Source organism: Nerophis lumbriciformis, linkage group LG33 (genome assembly GCF_033978685.3).
Source record: "Nerophis lumbriciformis linkage group LG33, RoL_Nlum_v2.1, whole genome shotgun sequence".
In the NCBI taxonomy this organism is placed as follows: Eukaryota; Metazoa; Chordata; class Actinopteri; order Syngnathiformes; family Syngnathidae; genus Nerophis; species Nerophis lumbriciformis.
Genome location: NC_084580.2, coordinates 4,403,800 through 4,422,645, shown reverse-complemented (window position 1 = coordinate 4,422,645; position 18,846 = coordinate 4,403,800). Strand labels below are relative to the sequence as shown.

Below are 18,846 nucleotides of genomic sequence, written 5' to 3'. Positions count from 1 at the left end.
TCATTCAAAAATTTCAGCTCATTTTTATACTTGGCAAACTCATCCCGCGGGCCGGATAAAATCTGTTCGTGGGCCTGATCCCTTTGACACCCCTGCAAAACAATGCTATACATTGAAAGCAATATGTACAATTATCTTTATTTTCGCTACATTTGTTTGAAGTACTATGTAAAAATGTTGTACCGTTCATGTGAAACAAGAACTGATTTTTAAAATGAATATATCTTTATTTGATTTCACATCTTGTGCATTGTGATTCATAAATATATAGAAAAGAAGACAGAAAATAGGCCATAAATGTACAAAGAGGCAGAATCTTTACAATCAGTGACATTACAATGAAGAAGACGGAGGAGGGCACTGCAAGTTTGACTTAATACCCAAAAAATAACAATAAATCACCAAAGAGCTTTGTGACGATGGAGAACTTCATGCAACAACATTCAAAATGTCACCTTCATCCAAAAAGAACAATGAAGTGTATAGACAATACCTCCCTCCCCTTTTGGCATTGAGATATACCTAAACCTAGTATTTAGTGCATCATCACCATGGTAACTGTGCCTAACGTCAATACAAGCAAGTCCACGGTGTTCAAAGAAAAAACAAGTACCATCCTCAAAGCGACCAATTGGTCCGTTAAAAAACAAGCACGACAGTACGATCAAGTACGACACGCCGGCAGGCCACATTCTTAAGTATCTCAGTACATTTATGCTCCAGAGAAATCAACAGATGTTACAGATCATTGCAAATGGCCACCGAGTATGAAGTGAACATCAAATTTAAGTGCACACAAGTCAAGATGCCAATATCCATGAAAAACAACAATAAATTACATCCAACAAAATAGTGTTGATAGACTAAAATGAGAAATACATCAAAAGACTAATAACTCTAGGAACAATCTCCAATCAGTGTAGAACATAAAAGGCACGTATACGCATACTCAAGTGCACATGCTCAGGCCCAAAGATTTAGTACGGGATTTGGTTTTGGTAAAACTGGATCATGTCGTAGGTTCGACTCCTGCGGAAGAGAGAGATTAGACAGATGGAGGCACAGTATGAATATTTGGTGTGGAATTGTTTGGTTTGGTAGCAACCTGCTGCTGAGGAAGCAGTTCTGGATGATCTTGATGATGAAGGAAGCTGCTTCTTTCTCGCTCAAACCTGGGTTGAAACGCTGCCTGAGGACAGGACATGGAGAACTGAGTCAAGTTATGTCCGCACGTTCTGCACACCGCACAAAAAGTCACGTTTCAATGGACTAACTCCTCATATTTAAATATAAAATCGCATTAGACTTAGAGACTTAGACTTCCTTTATTGTCATTCAAATTTGAATTTTACAGTACAGATAAGAACAAAATGTTGCATTCGATCGTTGTAGTGCAGGATAAAAGAGCAAATAGGAGCAGATATAAATAGATTACTGTACAGATAACTATATTGCACTTTTGCATATGCATTCACGTTTATGGATGTATTGTCTTTATATTGCAGCGAGTTAATCCGTTGTTTGGGGCACAGGCCAAGGACCCTGAAACCACTGTCACTAAATACAGTTGGTCGCTACATCTGTAGGTGCAAGTTAAAGCTCTACTATGCAAAGCGAAAGCCATTAACCAACAACATCCAGAAACGCCGCCGGCTTCTCTGGGCCTGAGATCATCTAAGATGGACTCATGCAAAGTGGAAAAGTGTTCTGTGGTCTGACGAGTCCACATTTCAAATTGTTTTTGGAAATATTCGACATCGTGTCATCCGGACCAAAGGGGAAGCGAACCATCCAGACTGTTATCGACGCAAAGTTGAAAAGCCAGCATTTGTGATGGTATGGGGGTGTATTAGTGCCCAAGGCATGGGTAACTTACACATCTGTGAAGGCACCATTAATGCTGAAAGGTACATACAGGTTTTGGAACAACATATGCTGCCATCTAAGCGCCGTCTTTTTCATGGACGCCCCTGCTTATTTCAGCAAGACAATGCCAAGCCACATTCAGCACGTGTTACAACAGCGTGGCTTCGTAAAAAAAGAGTGCGGGTACTTTCCTGGCCCCCCCTGCAGTCCAGACCTGTCTCCCATCGAAAATGTGTGGTGCATTATGAAGCGTAAAATACGACAGCGGAGACCCTGGACTGTTGAACGACTGAAGCTCTACATAAAACAAGAATGGGAAAGAATTCCACTTTCAAAGCTTCAACAATTAGTTTCCTCAGTTCACAATCGTTTATTGAGTGTTGTTAAAAGAAAAGGTGATGTAACACAGTGGTGAACATGCCCTTTCCCAACTACTTTGGCACATGTTGCAGCCATGAAATTCTACGTTAAATATTATTTGCAAAAATAAAATAAAGTTTATGAGTTTGAACATCAAATATGTTGTCTTTGTAGTGCATTCAACTGAATATGGGTTGAAAAGGATTTGCAAATCATTGTATTCCGTTTATATTTACATCTAACACAATTTCCCAAATCATATGGAAACGGGGTTTGTATAAAACTGCAGGTAATTAAAGTGGTCCTAAAGGTATCTTGATATTGCGCAATATTCACTTGTCTCCCCTCGTTAGGACAGGTTCGTACATACGGCCTTCAGGTTCTGAACAAGTTCCATTCCGAGAGTGAAATCAAATTTTAGCATAAGTCTGATCTTATAACCAAAATATATCAAAATTACATCCAAAGTCACTGTATTGTGCGCTTCGTTCACTAACGGTGTTACAAAAAAGATCAGTTAGAATAATACATAATGTTGGATATAGAGAACATACAAACCCTTTATTTGTTGAATCACAAATATTGAAATTGAACAATTGGGTGCATTTGCAAACAGAGAAAATGATGTACAAAGCAAACTGTAACCTGCTACCCAAGAATTCTCAACAGAAGAGGAGAAATATAACCTTAGAGGAAAATCAAATTTGAAACAACACTTAAAACTTTTAGCATATCTGTATGTGGAATTAAATTATAGAATGGATTAACCAGAGAAATCAAACAAAGCACCAATATGATTCGGTTTAAGACACTGTTCAAACTACAAAGCACACAGAACAATAATTATGATGAACATCTTGAACCCTTTTTTTTGTTTGTTTGTTTTTTAATTGTTATTTATTGAGACAAAGATAATGTATGTGTTTACTTACTAAGGTATATTATTTGTTCACTGTTATGTTACAGAGAACAAGGAAATAGGATAGAAATGCTATGGAATGAAAAGGGGTAGGATTAAATAAGCTCAGCTTCTTCCTACTCCTTTTCGGACGTGCTGTAATGAAACAACTGGAAATATGTGATGCATTACATTGTATCGTATGCATGTTTGAAATCAACTGAACTGAACTGAATTTACACTGAACACAGAACACACACAGTACATATAAATTACACAAATTAAAAAGATTGAAAACAAACATTAAATGAAAAAATAATAAAACTAGAAAAACTCTTTATGTGAGGTAATTCTGACGCAATTATGCACATCCAACTTTGTCTCTCACCGTCACCTCACTTGACATTTGTCAAGCGCTCCAAAGCCAACCACAACAAAAGTGATGCGCGCTACAGGCTTCCTATTGAACTAAATGATAATAATAATATATCCATCCATCCATTTTCTACCGCTTGTCCCTCTCCGGGTCGCTGGGGCCTATCCCAGCTGCATTCGGGCGGAAGGCGGGGTACACCCTGGGCAAGTCGCCACCTCATCGCAGGGCCAACACAGATAGACAGACAACATTCACACACTAGGCAGGGGTTCGATACAAAGCCAAATATTTTAAAAAGTATTTCCGTGAGAGCCATATAATATTTTTTAACACTGAATACAACTAAATGCGTTCATTTTTAAGTAAGGCCAACATTTTTAGAGTATAACAAGTCTCTTATTCTTTTTAATAACATTGTTATTCTGAAGCTAACCAATAATAAATAAAATACTTCATATCATTAATGCGACTTCTTGAACAGGTGCGGTAGAAAACGGATGGATGGATTAAAATGCACGAGAATGTTTTATATTTTGAACGTTATTTTTAACACTGTGATTACCAGCGGAATTATTCATTACTTATCGTGTTAAGCAATGTCAGCTAAGATTTATCTGAGAGCCAGATGCAGTCATCAAAAGAGCCACAGGTGCACTACCCCTGCACTCGGGCGGGCAAATTTAGTGTTGCCAATCAACCTATCCCCACGTGCATGTCTTTGGAGGTGGGAGGAAGCCGAAGTATACAGTCATGGTCAAAAGTTTACATACACTTGTGAAGAACATAATGTCATAGCTGTCTTGACTTTCCAATAATTTCTACAACTCGTATTCTTTTGTGCCTGTTTTGCTGCCAATGGAACTGGTGCTTTACAGAGAGTAAATGGGACAATGAAAAAGGAGGATTACCTCCAAATTCTTCAGGACAACCTAAAATCATCAGCCCGGAGGTTGGGTCTTGGGCGCAGTTGGGTGTTCCAACAGGACAATGACCCCAAACACACATCAAAAGTGGTAAAGGAATGACTAAATCGGGCTAGAATTAAGGTTTTAGAATGGCCTTCCCAAAGTCCTGACTTAATGTGTGGACAATGCTGAAGAAACAAGTCCATGTCAGAAAACCAACAAATTTAGCTGAACTGCACCAATTTTGTCAAGAGGAATGGTCAAAAATTAAACCAGAAGCTTGCCAGAAGCTTGTGGATGGCTACCAAAAGCGCCTTATTGCAGTGAAACTTGCCAAGGGACATGTAACCAAATATTAACATTACTGTATGTATACTTTTGACCCAGCAGATTTGCTCACATTTTCAGTAGACCCATAATAAATTCATAAAAGAACCAAACTTCATGAATGTTTTTTTTGTGACCATCAAGTATGTGCTCCAATCACTCTATCACAAAAAAATAAGAGTTGTAGAAATTATTGGAAACTCAAGACAGCCAGGATATTATGTTCTTTACAAGTGTATGTAAATTTTTGATCATGACTGTATAAGAAAAAAATACAACAATGAAATAAAAGGGCCCTCAGTTATACAGTGCATCCGTAAAGTATTAACAGTGCTTCACTTTTTCCACAATGTTTGTTATGTTACAGCCTTATTCCAAAACGGAACAAACTCATGTTTGTCCAAAACTAACTCTACACACAATGCCCCATAATGAAAATGTGAATTTTTTATAAAAAATAAATAAAAATAAATTACATAAATAAGTATCACAGCCTTTGCTCAATAATTTGTCGATGCACCTTGGCAGCAATTACAGCCTCAAGTGTTTTTTTTAATTACAATACCACAAGTTTGGCACACCTATCTTTGGCCAGTTTCGCTCATTTGAATCACAATTTTAACTGTACAATCATTACACAATATAATCATGTATTTTCTAATTTCAAGGTTTTATTTTGGATAAAAAGAGTACAATCTGCTACTCTATTGGGTTAAAAAATGTTCCCAGAGTAAAAAACACTTAGGAAAAAATACCACAGTTATGGCCAAAAATAGAGCAACAATGTGCCCTAAAGAACTGAAAAGTCCTCAATATACAAGGAGGGTTAACATATTGTCTCAGGTTAGTCAGGAATCTTATCAGAACTTGTAACAGCATGGAATCAATGGCCACTTTGCTTTCATGAACATTAATTATCTTTAGTTGTAATGACAATCACAATACTCAAGAAATAGGGAATAATATTGGAATAATTTTGGGCTCTTTGAGCTATTATGATGTGTCCCGGAAATAATCTCTTGTGAACAACCCATTCATCTTTTAACTACAGTGTGTTGGATCAATATTTTTGTGTATATCATCCATCCATCCATCCATTTTCTACCGCTTATTCCCTTTTGGGGTATTATGAGGGGACATTTTTAAAAATAACATTTAAAAAAATATCTAAACATCCAAAAACTTCCCGACCTCCCTGCAGTGCCACCTCGGGTATCCTGTTGAAGACCTTTGCATTAGGGGACTGCATTAGGGGACATCATAAAAAAAATCTCTTTGAGCATAACAGGCAAAATTACAGCTAATTGCCCTATTGATCCAAACAGAAAACAACCCTGAATATCCGACGACCACTATTTTTCTTAAAACACCCCAAAAAAATAAACATTAAACATTCATCTGGCTGTCCTACCACTAGAAGATTCCAATAAAAAAAAAAAAAAAATTCTAGTGCTGGGCCGATAAAACGATATCAATATATAATGTGATAGACACATGCCGTAATCGATAGCCATTAAAAAATGTGTTTGATAAAACATTCAATATTTTTTCTTGTTTTTTGTGGGAGGAAACCGTAAGTTGCAAGGCAAGGTTGGTTGCATGAACAACATGCTCTGCTTGTCGATACACGATCGGTTTAGGAAAACATGATCGGTCCCACGCATGCGTGAAGACAACGTCACTTCCTATCTACTTGGTTTACGGCAGTTATGTTCGTGCCTGCCGTCATTGTTACCATTGTTTTCTTTTTTGTAATCTTTATTTGAATAACAACGCTATGTAAAAGATTACGTACAAAACAAAACAAACTTTACTTCAGAATACAGTATTTATTTTGAAACCGTAGAGAAACCTGTGTTCAGCAGCCTTAAATGGAAAATAAACCTATCTTTTTTTACTACGTTATTTACATCAAATACATCAATTCACAATACTGATCATTTAAAAGTCTACTTTTTGATAGGCCCAGATATAGACCTAAGTAAGTAAGTGTCTTGTTGAAAAATGTTTTAATATATGTATATATATATATTAAAAAAAAACATGCGATGGGAGTCAGTGGCACCCCTGTGCGTCATTCATTGCAATGACAGAAGGGTGCAAGTGGTTGAAATTGTGACAATATTCCTCCCTGATTTATTTTTTTTATCTACCCCTTGTTCCTATTTATATTCTTATCCCCCCTTACTCATAGATTAGCCATTTTTTATTTGAAAAAAATAAATAAATAAATATAACGAACATGACGTTGCAGAAGCTACGTCTTAAAAAAAAGTCTTTAGTAGTCTTTCCGCATGCGTGGACCGATCGTGTCTCTTGGTACCGATCGTGTAGTGACACTGCTAACCGAGCAAAACAGGAAGTGATTAGAGAGCAAGGGGAGGGACACACTAACAGCCATCTTGTTGTTTGCGCCATCTTGTTGTCTCGCTGTTGATTCTTTGCATGGAGTGAGAAGAGAAACTAAAAATGAGTGCTGCACCGCGGAGAGCGAACATATTGTTGATAAAACAGGAAAAGTCACAGCGACAGTCTCGCAGTTTTTTTGATTTTTTTAAATGAACCGTAGTCCTCTGCCGCGGCCATCTTTTCTTTTCAACCCTCGTCCGTTCCCTATTCAGGTGTACAGAAACAACAGGTAGGAACGTAAATGCAGAATATAGATTACAAAATATAACGAATATGCTAGTTTCAAATATTAGTAATTTGGTTCAATAATATTTAAATAATAATTACTGCATAACAAATTATTTTCCATACTTCAATAAAAATAACATCTCAAATTAAATGTTACACAGACCATGTAACTTCCTGCCAGTAAATTGTTTTCTTTATGCTTACATTTTCACACTATGCACTATTTTGTCACACTTTATTAATCATTTCTTATGTATTCCTTATTTTTGCACCTTCATTTTAAGAGGTTATTGTTAAGTGTTTATTGTGATTTTAGAATTTTGTTTATATTGATTGAGTGTTTTCCTTGGTTGTGTTGACATTTCCTTTCCCTTCAGCCTTGATAGCTGAGGGGATTCTAATCAGAAGAAGGGTACAGTTGAAATAAAAATGTTAATAGTTAATATATTTTTCTCCTGCTCCTTATTTTCGATTGGTCATAAAAACATATCAATAATTATCAATATAGACCGATATAAAACACTTATATCGTGATGCAGTTTTCAGCTACATTGCCCAGTCGGTCAGCCCTATATATTTCATAATCGCTGAACAATTGTTTGATGATCTGTTGTTTACGGACAATTTTTTTCAAAACTGTTCCCAGCTGTGTCACGGCTGCATTAGTGAGTGAGCAACATAAGAGAAAAGCTTTGACTTGGTTAGGGAGTCATTTTGGTGCCACCTGTTGCAGAGGTTTTAACAAGTCAAATTTAAAACCTTTTTAAGAAGATAATGAATATAATTCAAGACCATTTCACATCCATACGGACAAAAAAGTATAAAGACATAACATTTAAATCGTAGGGCCAGAATGAATTGTAAGTATATGAATTAATTCACTGCTCTTTCACATTAGAAAACATGAAACATTTTCAAAAATGGTTAAACTAACTTAATACACCAGAAGACTGGCTATTGTAAACTAATTGGAAACACATATAAGCAAACATCATTACAGCCATTTATCAGATTTGCCAAGTGTCTTCTTGCAAAAGGTGCAGTGTGCTTCATTCATATCAAGTGTTTTCATGTAACAACCAGAACGTCAGCAATGGTAGAAGAAAACAACAATATATTGTCTTTGAAAGGGCTTGTTAACATCTCTGTCTAAATGGTTAACTTTTGCAGCGTTTTTGCAGCTGTCAGAATTGAGCAAACAGATAAAAACATCTACAGTACTACTGTATCTGGACAAAGTAGTGAAAAAAAGAGTGCAGACAGAGCAATTGTCTAAAAAGAAGGAAGGCGATTATGGCTTGCAAGCCTCAAACATAATTTGGATGTGAATAATGTGGATAACATTCAAATTTGCTCAGCTAACTTTGCATCTAGTATTTATGAATATATTTATACCTGTTTTTGTGACTTTTTTGAAAACATTTTGCACATGAACAAGCACTAGTTCTTTTTTAAGCATTACAAGATGACATTCCCAAATCTTCCTTGCTTTGCTTAGCCCACCATAAACTGAGTGTAAACACACTAAACAGACAACCTTCATAGCTTTTAATGTCAGTTTCGGTATAAACTTGGAGAAAATGTTAGACATGAGAAGCTGACCTGAAAATGTTGGAATAAATAATAGAAATAATATAAGAGAATTATGTTTTTTTTTAATATAGTTTTACTACTACCACATAGAAATTAGTGTGTACTTACTGTATGTAATAGTATGATTTCACAAGTAAACACATGACACTCCTTTGGGGGTTGGGGGTTAAGCTGATATTTGTATAGTTGTGCAAGTGTTTGTGGCGTTTCAGTAGCTTTTGACACAGACTTATCCTTGTTTTTTTGAGGTTTACATTATCATTCCATTCACATTCGCCACAATGTTTACAAATGTTTCCCTCATCGATGGCTTCACATCCGGGTCCTAAACACTTTATATGTTTCCATCCATTGGCTTCGACCATGCATTAAATTGATCGTTCTGAGGCCACAAATCGTTGAACTTGCACTTACCCATTTAATGCAAGTAATTTGTCTTTGCTGTGGGTTTTCTTTAAGTTTTCTCCACTGCTATGCTAAGATGTAACAACACCCTGCTGCATGCGCACAGCAAACTCGGCAGTGTGCAATTAATTCTGACCGGGCAGCACAGGTAGCCTATGTTAGTTCCATTTTGTGGTTATGTTATATATCCTCAAAAATCGAAACATTTAAAAGTAAGACTACATTTTATGCATGTTTTAAATAAAAGTAAAGTGAATATATTTTTGGGACCTTTCAAAATCGTAGTTTAGACCTTTTATGAGATTTTAGGAGAATTTGACATTTGAATGCCTTATATTTAAATTGTTGGATTTAAAACTTTTTAAGACCCTGTGGATACCCTGTGTTGGTTTGCATGAGTAAATCTGAAGACCCCAAATATAAGACAAGCAATCTTATTTATTTTCTTGAGAAAAAGTGTTGTTCTATTTTTTGGTCAATAAGATAATACTTTTCTATATTTTTTATACAGAATGGAATTTTTTTCTCTCCAGCATTTAAACAGCAACTCAGAACATTCCATGTAACATTCAGCAAAGTTTGCTCAATTCCCCTAAGCTGACATTACGTTCTTCTTTAAACTCCTTACGAGTTGAGATTTAGAGTTCGGTATAAAGAGAGTATGGCCAAGTAAACAACAGGCGCCATGTTTGCTACCACGTGAAGTAAATGTGTGAGACTATGCATGCAATTGCTGTCGTTTTGACGCTATTTTTTTTGACGAAATAAACCAAAATAATATGTCTATCTACAGTTCTAAACATACTCCGGCTCATAATAAAACATGCTTTAATCTTGTGAAAGTATAATTTTGTGGCCATTATTGTCGCACTCTGCTGCTACAGTCCTGCTGTGTTTTGTGTCCAACAAGCACCCGACACGCAATAAATGTAAAAAAAAATACACAGAACGACCAAAAAAATTACTTATTACCCTCAATTCGCCAAAATCTTCAGACCAACAATCATGGAGAAATTGTGACTTTTGTGTGAAGTATGTCAACTGTGGTGTCTGCCTCCATTGTATTTGTAATCACTATATGTATCACTCATTATGTATTATTCTAACTGCTCTTACTGTTTTTGTCACATGCTAAGTGAATAAGGGTACTTTCGTACTTATTTCCCTACATTTCTACACAATAACTCAGATATGGTAACCCTGGCGAGTAGTAGAGAATAAAGAGTGTTTTTTTTTGGTCCAGAACACATTTTGCTTTATTCATTATTGACATATTTCTTGCCACTTTATGTTGTATATTTTTTCATAAAATTACCAGTTCATTTTATTATCTATTGTTACACCCCAAAAGTGTTTTTTTTTTCACACATTAAATGTCCATCTATTTTTATTTGTGTTTGACTTTCTCTTTCACTGATTGCATCATTTTAGTTTTAGATAGATAGATAGATAGATAGATAGATAGATAGATAGATAGATAGATAGATAGATAGATAGATAGATAGATAGATAGATAGATAGATAGAAAGAACTTTATTGATTCCTTCAGGAGAGTTCCCTCAGGAAAATTAAAATTCCAGCAGCAGTGTACAGAATTCAGATCGAATTTGAAAAGTAAAAAAGTAAATAATGGGGGTATAAATGGAAATAAAATAGAAAATATTACAATAAGAATAAAAAATAAAAAGCAACAATAAGAATACAAATATAACAGTAAAAATAAGAATATAACAAGAGAAACTAGGCAGAGTGACCATGTTATGAAAATGTATTGCACTGTTAATTGCACTGTTTTTTTGTTGCAGTTTATTTCAGTATTGTTATTGTTTTGCATTTTACTGCAATTCAATAGTCTGTTTTTATCAAACCATCTCTTAAATGTATTAATTTCTTTATCATCATTTGTATTAACTTTGATGTGTTCTCTCCTGAACAAAACACAGACATTTTGTCAAACACATAGGATCAGCTCAGAGTTAGCAGCTCAAAGTTAGTAGCAGTCATTGCGCCCTTTTGACCAATCATTGAGGAGATCACCTGAAACAGAGTTGGCCATATTCTCTCTATACACGGCTCTGTTGAGACTGAATCAATAGCGCCTCTGCTGGTTGCAGCTAAGCAGTGCACTCCATTTAGAGTCAACTGACTCAATCAATGATCAATTTAGCAAATTCCTACTAATCAATTAGTATTCAAAGTATGACACCCTTAAGACATTTGCACACTCACTTAAGCAACTTGATGGTTTGTCCTCTGAAGCAAGGCAGACCGGTGTCCAACATGAGGTTCACCAAAGACACCACGCCGTCCATGTAGGGTCTAATTCACCACAGGAACATGAGTCTTATTTAGTGTTCGCTCTCTGCAGGCATGACTTTTAAAAAACTACTCACCTGACTGCCAAGTAACCCCTGACACACATCTCCATGAACCACTTGAAGGGTGTGGCCTCCATCTTGCCGCCCATAATCATCACCATCTCGTCTGTCAGCTTGATGTCCGGCTCCCAGCCCAGGTTGCCACCAGGAGAGCTCTCGAACATGAAGCCAAAGTCTGGGAATCAAAACACTTTTTTTGTATACGGTCTGTCACGGGTTTTTTTTTTTTTTAGTTTTTGGGCGAAAACTAAATGAGATATTCTACCCAGCAACAAGTGTCTTTGCGTTGATACTGATTATCATTGCTGTGCATGTCTACAGTCTAACACCACAATAAACAAACAATTACACACCAATGTGGATGATGTGTCCCTGGCTGTCCAGCATTATGTTGCCATTGTGTCGGTCTTTGATCTGCAGCAGGAAGAGCAGCAGGCTATATGCCGCCATGCTGCGGATGAAGTTGTAGCGTGCCTGCAAAAACACATGGAAGCCAGTCACATCCGCAACTAAGAATCAGGAGCATTGCTGGAAATAAGCAACAAACTGCTTTACCTTCTGAAATGCAAGTGTTGATTCATCCCCGTACTGGTTACGGAAATAATCGTACATGCCAAAGTCCGTCTGACGGCCAAGCTGATCCCGAGACTTGCAGTCCGGGATGCACTCGATCACGCCGCACTGTGGTCCAGCAATGAGATGGTACATATTGTATTTACCATGAATTGATTTAAGTGGACCTCGACTTAAACAAGTTGAAAAACATATTCGGGTGTTACCATTTAGTGGTCAATTGTACGGAATATGTACTGTACTGTGCAATCTACTAATAAAAGTCTCAATCAATCAATCAAAAGTATTCAGCTTTGTGATACGGCTCGCCACCATAGAAACACGTTTAAAGGGAGAGGTCTTACTCCCGGAGCCGTGGCCACCACCCTGTAAGGGAACACATAGAGGTCCAAGCCCACCAGCTGGAAGATGTTCTTAAACAGGCTGATGATCTGAAGAGCCAGCATGTCCTAAACACAAAGGAAGTCAAGCAAATGGGGAAGCCACCATCGAGTGAAATGGTGGGAATGTTCCAGTAAGGTTATTCATTAAAAGGTAAGTACTTGTCTGCAGTCATCGCCCACTTTAAAGATGGCCGCCTGCCAGCAAATTTTCTTAACCTCCTCTTCACTTTTTTCGTCATCCACAACGTCAGAGCAACATCGGAGACCTCAAGGAGAGAAGACCAGTGACAAAAAAAAAAATTAAGGTCACATTTAGGATGCTTTTTCAAGTTTTTCCAGAACTTTAAAAGTTGTGCTATATATATTATTGGGGTATTTTACTATAAACCAGGGGTTTCAATGTGTGGCTGGGTGCCGTAAGACTTCGAGGGAAGCACAGCAACTTCAGAGAAATAAAGAAAACTATTTTTGCAAACAGTTAAGCTAACATCACTCATATGAAATGTTTGATGAGTCAGTTGATTTTTAGCAGGCTTGTGCACAACTCCAAATTCGGAGTTTCAATTCAATTCATTTTAAGTATTTAAAAATTAAATGAGCTTCATCTCTCAGGATGTTGTACCAAAACTACAGGAAGTGGAATTTAATTAATTTCAATTCAGATACATTTGGTTTAAATACTACAAATACTTTACTAACAACACTCACATTAGGCAACGTTTCCCTTTTTGAACACTTGGATACTGTGAAATTAAGTATTTTCCCACCATTTTCCATTCTAATACTGTACATCAAATTGAATTATCTGTTGGATATACGTTTTTATTTTTGAGAGTGAATGAAACACATTATTTGCTATTAAAATACAATGTGTACATAAGGTAAAAAAAAAACAACCTCAGTTTATTATACCTTAAACGTTTCTGAATATAAGAAACTGAACATATAATGTGTATTCTATGAAATATGTAAAACAGCCATATATTAAATACAGTGGAAAGCAGTTCTCTCCAAGCTCGATATGCTTTTAATCCCTGGTCTTGGCCAAGAACCAAGGCAACATCTAACCCCTAACATGATATTAGTACTGTATATATATTTAATTTTGTTAAAAGGCTTAAAAAAGTGCTAAGTTTGAGTTATTGGTGTCAGCAATGTGTTTTTTTCTTAATGTGCCTTTTGCTCTGTTTTTTTCATTTCGTTGAATTATGTTTCTACACTGCCAGTAACCTATGAAAACCGAACCATGGGCATCGCTGGCTTTGTGGCTCTTCTTTGGGGCTTGGCGCGTGTTGTATTGGCTCTGATAGTAACCTATTTGGCTTGGAGGTTGAGTGAAGCGTGCAAGAGTCATGGAGCGGGAGGTGGATAATGCGTTATAACTGTATGCTCTAAAAAATATTTATAGTGGGAGTAGGTGAGGCTCCAGTCGTATTATGTTCTCTAAGTAGAGGCATACTGTGCCACAATTTGAAAATCCCTCCAAAATGTAATTAAATACTTGTGTACAAATGGCATCATAAAAATTCCTCATTAAATACCTTCTTTTTCCAGCTCACTGACTCCACATCTCTTCACTTTGAATTTGGCCAGGTAAGGAGCTTTGGCAGCACTAAAGACATATTTTGACAATGTTCTACATTATTTTCTTCAGAGATCATTGACCTTCACACAGTACACACACAAGCCCCACCTTTGCATTGGGGTCCCTGATTTGTAGTCAATATCTAAGACAATGGCCTCTGGGTTACTGGGTAGATAGCAGCCAGGCTGTACTTGGATTTGGGACAAAGCTTCCAAGCAGGCCTTTTTTCGCTCCTCCCCTTTGGGAACAGGTCTGTTTGAAACAAACAAACAAAGTGAGCACGCATCCATGCATCATGGGTGTCTCGTGGAATGATCGCACACTACAGGTGACAGCTACCCACAGTTGTTATTCACAGAGGAGGAATATTCACCACTGGATAATTGTTATTATTGTCCTAATGAGGACTGAGGGGAGTTCTATCAGCCGAATGGGAAGTGTCAAGAGGACAAATAATTAGCTTAACTGAGTGGCTTCCAGACCAATGCTTAATCAGAGTGACGTGAAGCAAACAACAGTTCAGAAATTATCAACCAAAGCGTTTCAGGAGGGGAGCACAGGTAGCTCAAGGCGGGAAACGAGCAAAACATTGGAACACATGGGAAATCTTAATGTCGTAAACAAAGCAATTATAATTTGGGCGTGGTTGGTTGGCTGTTTACGTGTTTATCTAGTACCGGTAGTTCAATAGTCACATCAAACAACACAGTTACATAATTCAGGAGCACAGCTTTAGCTTAGTTGGGGTTTAAAAATACATTTTAGATGGCAGGGAATATAACAGAAACTGCAAGTAGATATCTTTTGTTTGAACAGAGTAAAAAAGTAGAACAAAAAGCCGATAGAAAAATGATTTTGATGACCAAAACTCTTTAAAAGACTTATTAGCTTACTTGTTGTTCATATGGCAATTTATTTCTGCAGGGTCTAAGACAGTTCTTCTGTTTCAATGCCATTATTGTGCTGAGCGAAGTAACATTTCTTACAGAGTAGTGCTGGAGCAGTATGGCTGCTATGCCTGCTTAACTAATGGCCACCTAACCAAGGCCCTATTATGCAAAATCAACTTTTTTTACCTATTGGTACCTGCTGTGGTGTGTTTGGGATCTGCATAAGTCCCGAAAACTTTAAATCAAACCGTGGAGGCATTGTGGAGATATTTATAAAACAATCTTGCCTCCTTCATACTTCCTCCAAACAAGCCGTTTGGAATTAGCCCTGGTGTGATGGTAGACTTTTAATCAAAGGGTTTGCTCGCGTACGACATTTTAGTCCGATGCTGTAGTCAATAAGTTCCTTCTTTTTCTCTATCCTCTTGTTGTGGGGTAGACCCGCCTGTACATGCACATGCATTCTCAGCTTTTGCCATTTCTAATAGTGAGTATAGCATATAGTTAGAACTTAATCTGTCAGTAGACTTGCTATGGAAGGGCTAAAAACGACAACTAAGATGACAGTGTGGAGACCCAGTTAAAGTGGAGCCATGTAAAGAAAACCGCCCACAAAAGGGCGCATCCTGAAGAGACTGTCAAGAAAGCATCTTAAAAACGATCTGTTAAACATAATCCATGCAACATTTTTAACAAATTACCACCATTACATGTTATGTAGACCACAAGAAAGTATTTTATATGCAGACAAAAAAATCATAATATGACCTCTTTTAGCAAGGAAACTATAGGAGATTGAAGCCTGGGATCTCCTCAAGAGGGCCCTCTGCTGGCTACTGTACTGCATTTTGCCTCCATTACTCCAAAATGTGGCTGACTGCATAATATTGCGTTATCAATATGAATCTTAACAGATGGACTTTAATAATCATCCCCTGATTTTATACTTTTAAAATTGTATTCTATACACTTTTTTTTTTACTGCTGTGTTCTCAAAACCATCTTTTTTAACGGCTGTGTGTTCATACTTGATAGTGGCGGACACGTTGGTGATCTTGTTGAAGAAGTCAAACTCTCTCTGGTAGAAGTCCTTGGCCGGTCCGGACAAGGAGCTGGTGATCTCTTCGACCATTTGTTCTAATAGCTCGCCAATGTCGGCTGCAGACGAAACAGCAAAATACAGACGTGTTCACGCTTGTGTGCATACCTTGTGCCTGTTAGAAAGATCTCACGGTCTTTCTGGTGGGCCTCCTCATCTAGATAGATGTTGGTCTTCATATTCCAGATGAATTGATGGGCAAGTAGCTGCGATTTCTGAGCGGCCCACAGGATGTACTCCCTCACATAACCCATCTGGATAGACGTTTAAGTAAAAAGCACAAAAAACTCCATATAATAATGATAATAGATTAGAATTATATAACGCTTTTGTACACACTGAAAGCGATTCAAAGAGAACTGAGAATTCATCATTATTTCACTCCACATTCACATATTGATGCTGGTAAGCTACATTTGTAGCCACAGTTGCCCGTGGGGTAGACTGACGGAAGCGTAGCTGCCAATTCGCGCCGAGGCCCATCCAATCACCACCAAACATTCATTCACATTCATACATTAGTGTGAGCAACACTTGGAGAAAGGTGGGTTAACAGTCTTGCCCAAAGACACAACGGCAGTGACTAGGATGGCAAAAGCTGGATTTAAACCTGGAACCCTCAAGTTGCTGGCACAACTGGTCTACCATTAGAGCTACGCCATCCCATATATGCATTCCACATGTTAGAAGCCAAAAGTTGTATAATCACCTTGTCATAACGAAGTGCTTGTACAATTTGAGGAATGTAAAACAAGATGGCATCCTACAAAAGGTAAAATATAAGGTATGTTAGGGATTGTAACCACCTGCTTTAAAAACACAAAGACAATAGATGAAGTGTGGGCATACAGGAGGAAATGACCGAAGCACTTTGACGCCATACTGTGCTGTGAGTGGGTGAGGAGGGTACATGGAGGAGAAGTAAGACAGTCCAGTCGGTGGATCTGCTGGTGCCCAGCATAAGATGTGACTTAGCTCAGGAGAGTCTGCGTCGATGGTGTGCCATGTCACCAGGAACTGAAAAGAAGATGACACATCTTGATTGTTTTTTGTTAAACACAAAAAAAGTAGCCTACTCATTAATAAGTAAAGAACTAGAGGATGTCAAGAAGGATCATCCACTGAATGAATGAGGGCCAGTAAGGAGACGCTATGTGCTCATGTTCTTTATTACACAGGTGAGAGGCTCATTAGGACATAAGTTAAGTGGATAGACTCTGGAGGGAGTGCAGCACCAACTCATTGGTACAGCAAAGCAATTACACCCAGCAGCTGCCTGCTAAATAAACCACAATTGAAATTGTGAGCCAGCAGCTCCTCTCTCAGGTAACATCTGTGATCTTTGACTTCACAAATGTTATTTAGAATGAATGGACACCGTTTTTTTCTAAATGGTATTTAATAGGATCAGAATCAGAATCAGAAATACTTTATTAATGGATCTTACCTTGACTGCCTCAGGAATGTCACACACAGCAGCTGGATCCAGACGCACCAGATGAGTCACCTCGGACACGATCGCTTCAGTGTGTTTGAACCTGAGAAAAAGTAAACATTATGTAGGTAGGTCTCTGCCTATGTGTACCAGCAAACATGCATGCTGTAATTTGCAAGCCAGTAGGAATAGGTGATGTTACTTCATAACAAAACAGCATATTCATTAGTTGAGGTAAAAAATTATTCTGCCGTTCCATTGCCATTGCCTTACAATACATCTAATCATGCATCAGCTTTGTCTTTGTCTGGTAATGATTTCTATTAATAATACTATGGCTGCAACATCCCAGCATCCTATCTAAACAGCTGACTTGCATTACTAGGCCTTGGCCTACCTGGCAGGCAGCTGCAGCGCCAGGTAAGGTGCGATGCTCCACGCAAGGTTGACGTTGTCCTTCCACTGTTTTTCTGTCAAGTTGATGTATTTGGACCTCCAGTTAGCAATGCTGGTTTCTACCGACTGTTCAGTGGCGATGGCGAGCTCTTGAGTTGACAAAGGATTGTACCACGTTGTCAAGCGCTCTATCTCACTGGCCTACAATACAGGAATGTCCCATAAGCTGTAAGTACTTATTGTGGTATTTGTGAATTTAGTAACGCTTGATAAAACATGGTTGGTTACCAGTAAAGCCAATAAAAGGGTTCGGCGTTTCATGTAGTACTTATGCAGTTGAATGCCTCGGTTGCTTTTTTTGGATAGTCCTTAAAAAAGACAGAAGAAAAATATCAGCAATATAAAATATTTGTTTTTAAATCATGAATCAGTGTGAGTGCTTTTTACCTGATTTCTTGGATATGGTGGACATCCCAGAGGACAGAGGGTAGGTGTTAATCCATCCCTGAGCCACCTGCTGCCTCTGACCCAGCGCTGCATCCAGGTTACTGCGGCTGTCTGTCCCCGCCATTACAGCCAAGCTATTCACAGACATGTCTTGTGCATCTAAACAAGGCCAAGATACATTAGCATGCATTTAGGATGTCAAATCTTCAACCAAGAACATCAGAGAGTCCATCTTAGGTACACTTGCACAATATCGTGTATCAGCATTAAGAGTAGGAATGGATATCGTATAC

The 18,846-nt window shown here is 37.8% G+C and overlaps 1 protein-coding gene across 2 annotated transcripts in view; it reads right to left on the bottom strand.

Moving 5' to 3' along the window:
- Positions 1 to 206: 206 nt before the first annotated feature.
- The window catches only part of pi4kab (phosphatidylinositol 4-kinase, catalytic, alpha b), a 56,231-nt gene continuing 37,591 nt past the window's right edge, over positions 207 to 18,846 (bottom strand). For both annotated transcript variants that reach the window (XM_061928655.1, XM_061928656.1), the window contains 18 exons: positions 18,554 to 18,712; positions 18,395 to 18,474; positions 18,108 to 18,307; positions 17,723 to 17,813; positions 17,125 to 17,292; positions 16,985 to 17,038; positions 16,409 to 16,529; positions 16,205 to 16,334; positions 14,395 to 14,538; positions 14,243 to 14,313; positions 12,861 to 12,967; positions 12,663 to 12,767; positions 12,301 to 12,426; positions 12,099 to 12,219; positions 11,761 to 11,920; positions 11,597 to 11,686; positions 1,106 to 1,189; positions 207 to 1,029 (listed from right to left, as the gene is read on the bottom strand). In XM_061928655.1, the coding sequence (XP_061784639.1) occupies positions 978 to 1,029; positions 1,106 to 1,189; positions 11,597 to 11,686; positions 11,761 to 11,920; positions 12,099 to 12,219; positions 12,301 to 12,426; positions 12,663 to 12,767; positions 12,861 to 12,967; positions 14,243 to 14,313; positions 14,395 to 14,538; positions 16,205 to 16,334; positions 16,409 to 16,529; positions 16,985 to 17,038; positions 17,125 to 17,292; positions 17,723 to 17,813; positions 18,108 to 18,307; positions 18,395 to 18,474; positions 18,554 to 18,712 (2,063 nt within the window). In that variant the 3' untranslated portion in view covers positions 207 to 977. The remainder of the gene's footprint in view (positions 1,030 to 1,105; positions 1,190 to 11,596; positions 11,687 to 11,760; positions 11,921 to 12,098; positions 12,220 to 12,300; positions 12,427 to 12,662; positions 12,768 to 12,860; positions 12,968 to 14,242; positions 14,314 to 14,394; positions 14,539 to 16,204; positions 16,335 to 16,408; positions 16,530 to 16,984; positions 17,039 to 17,124; positions 17,293 to 17,722; positions 17,814 to 18,107; positions 18,308 to 18,394; positions 18,475 to 18,553; positions 18,713 to 18,846) is intronic.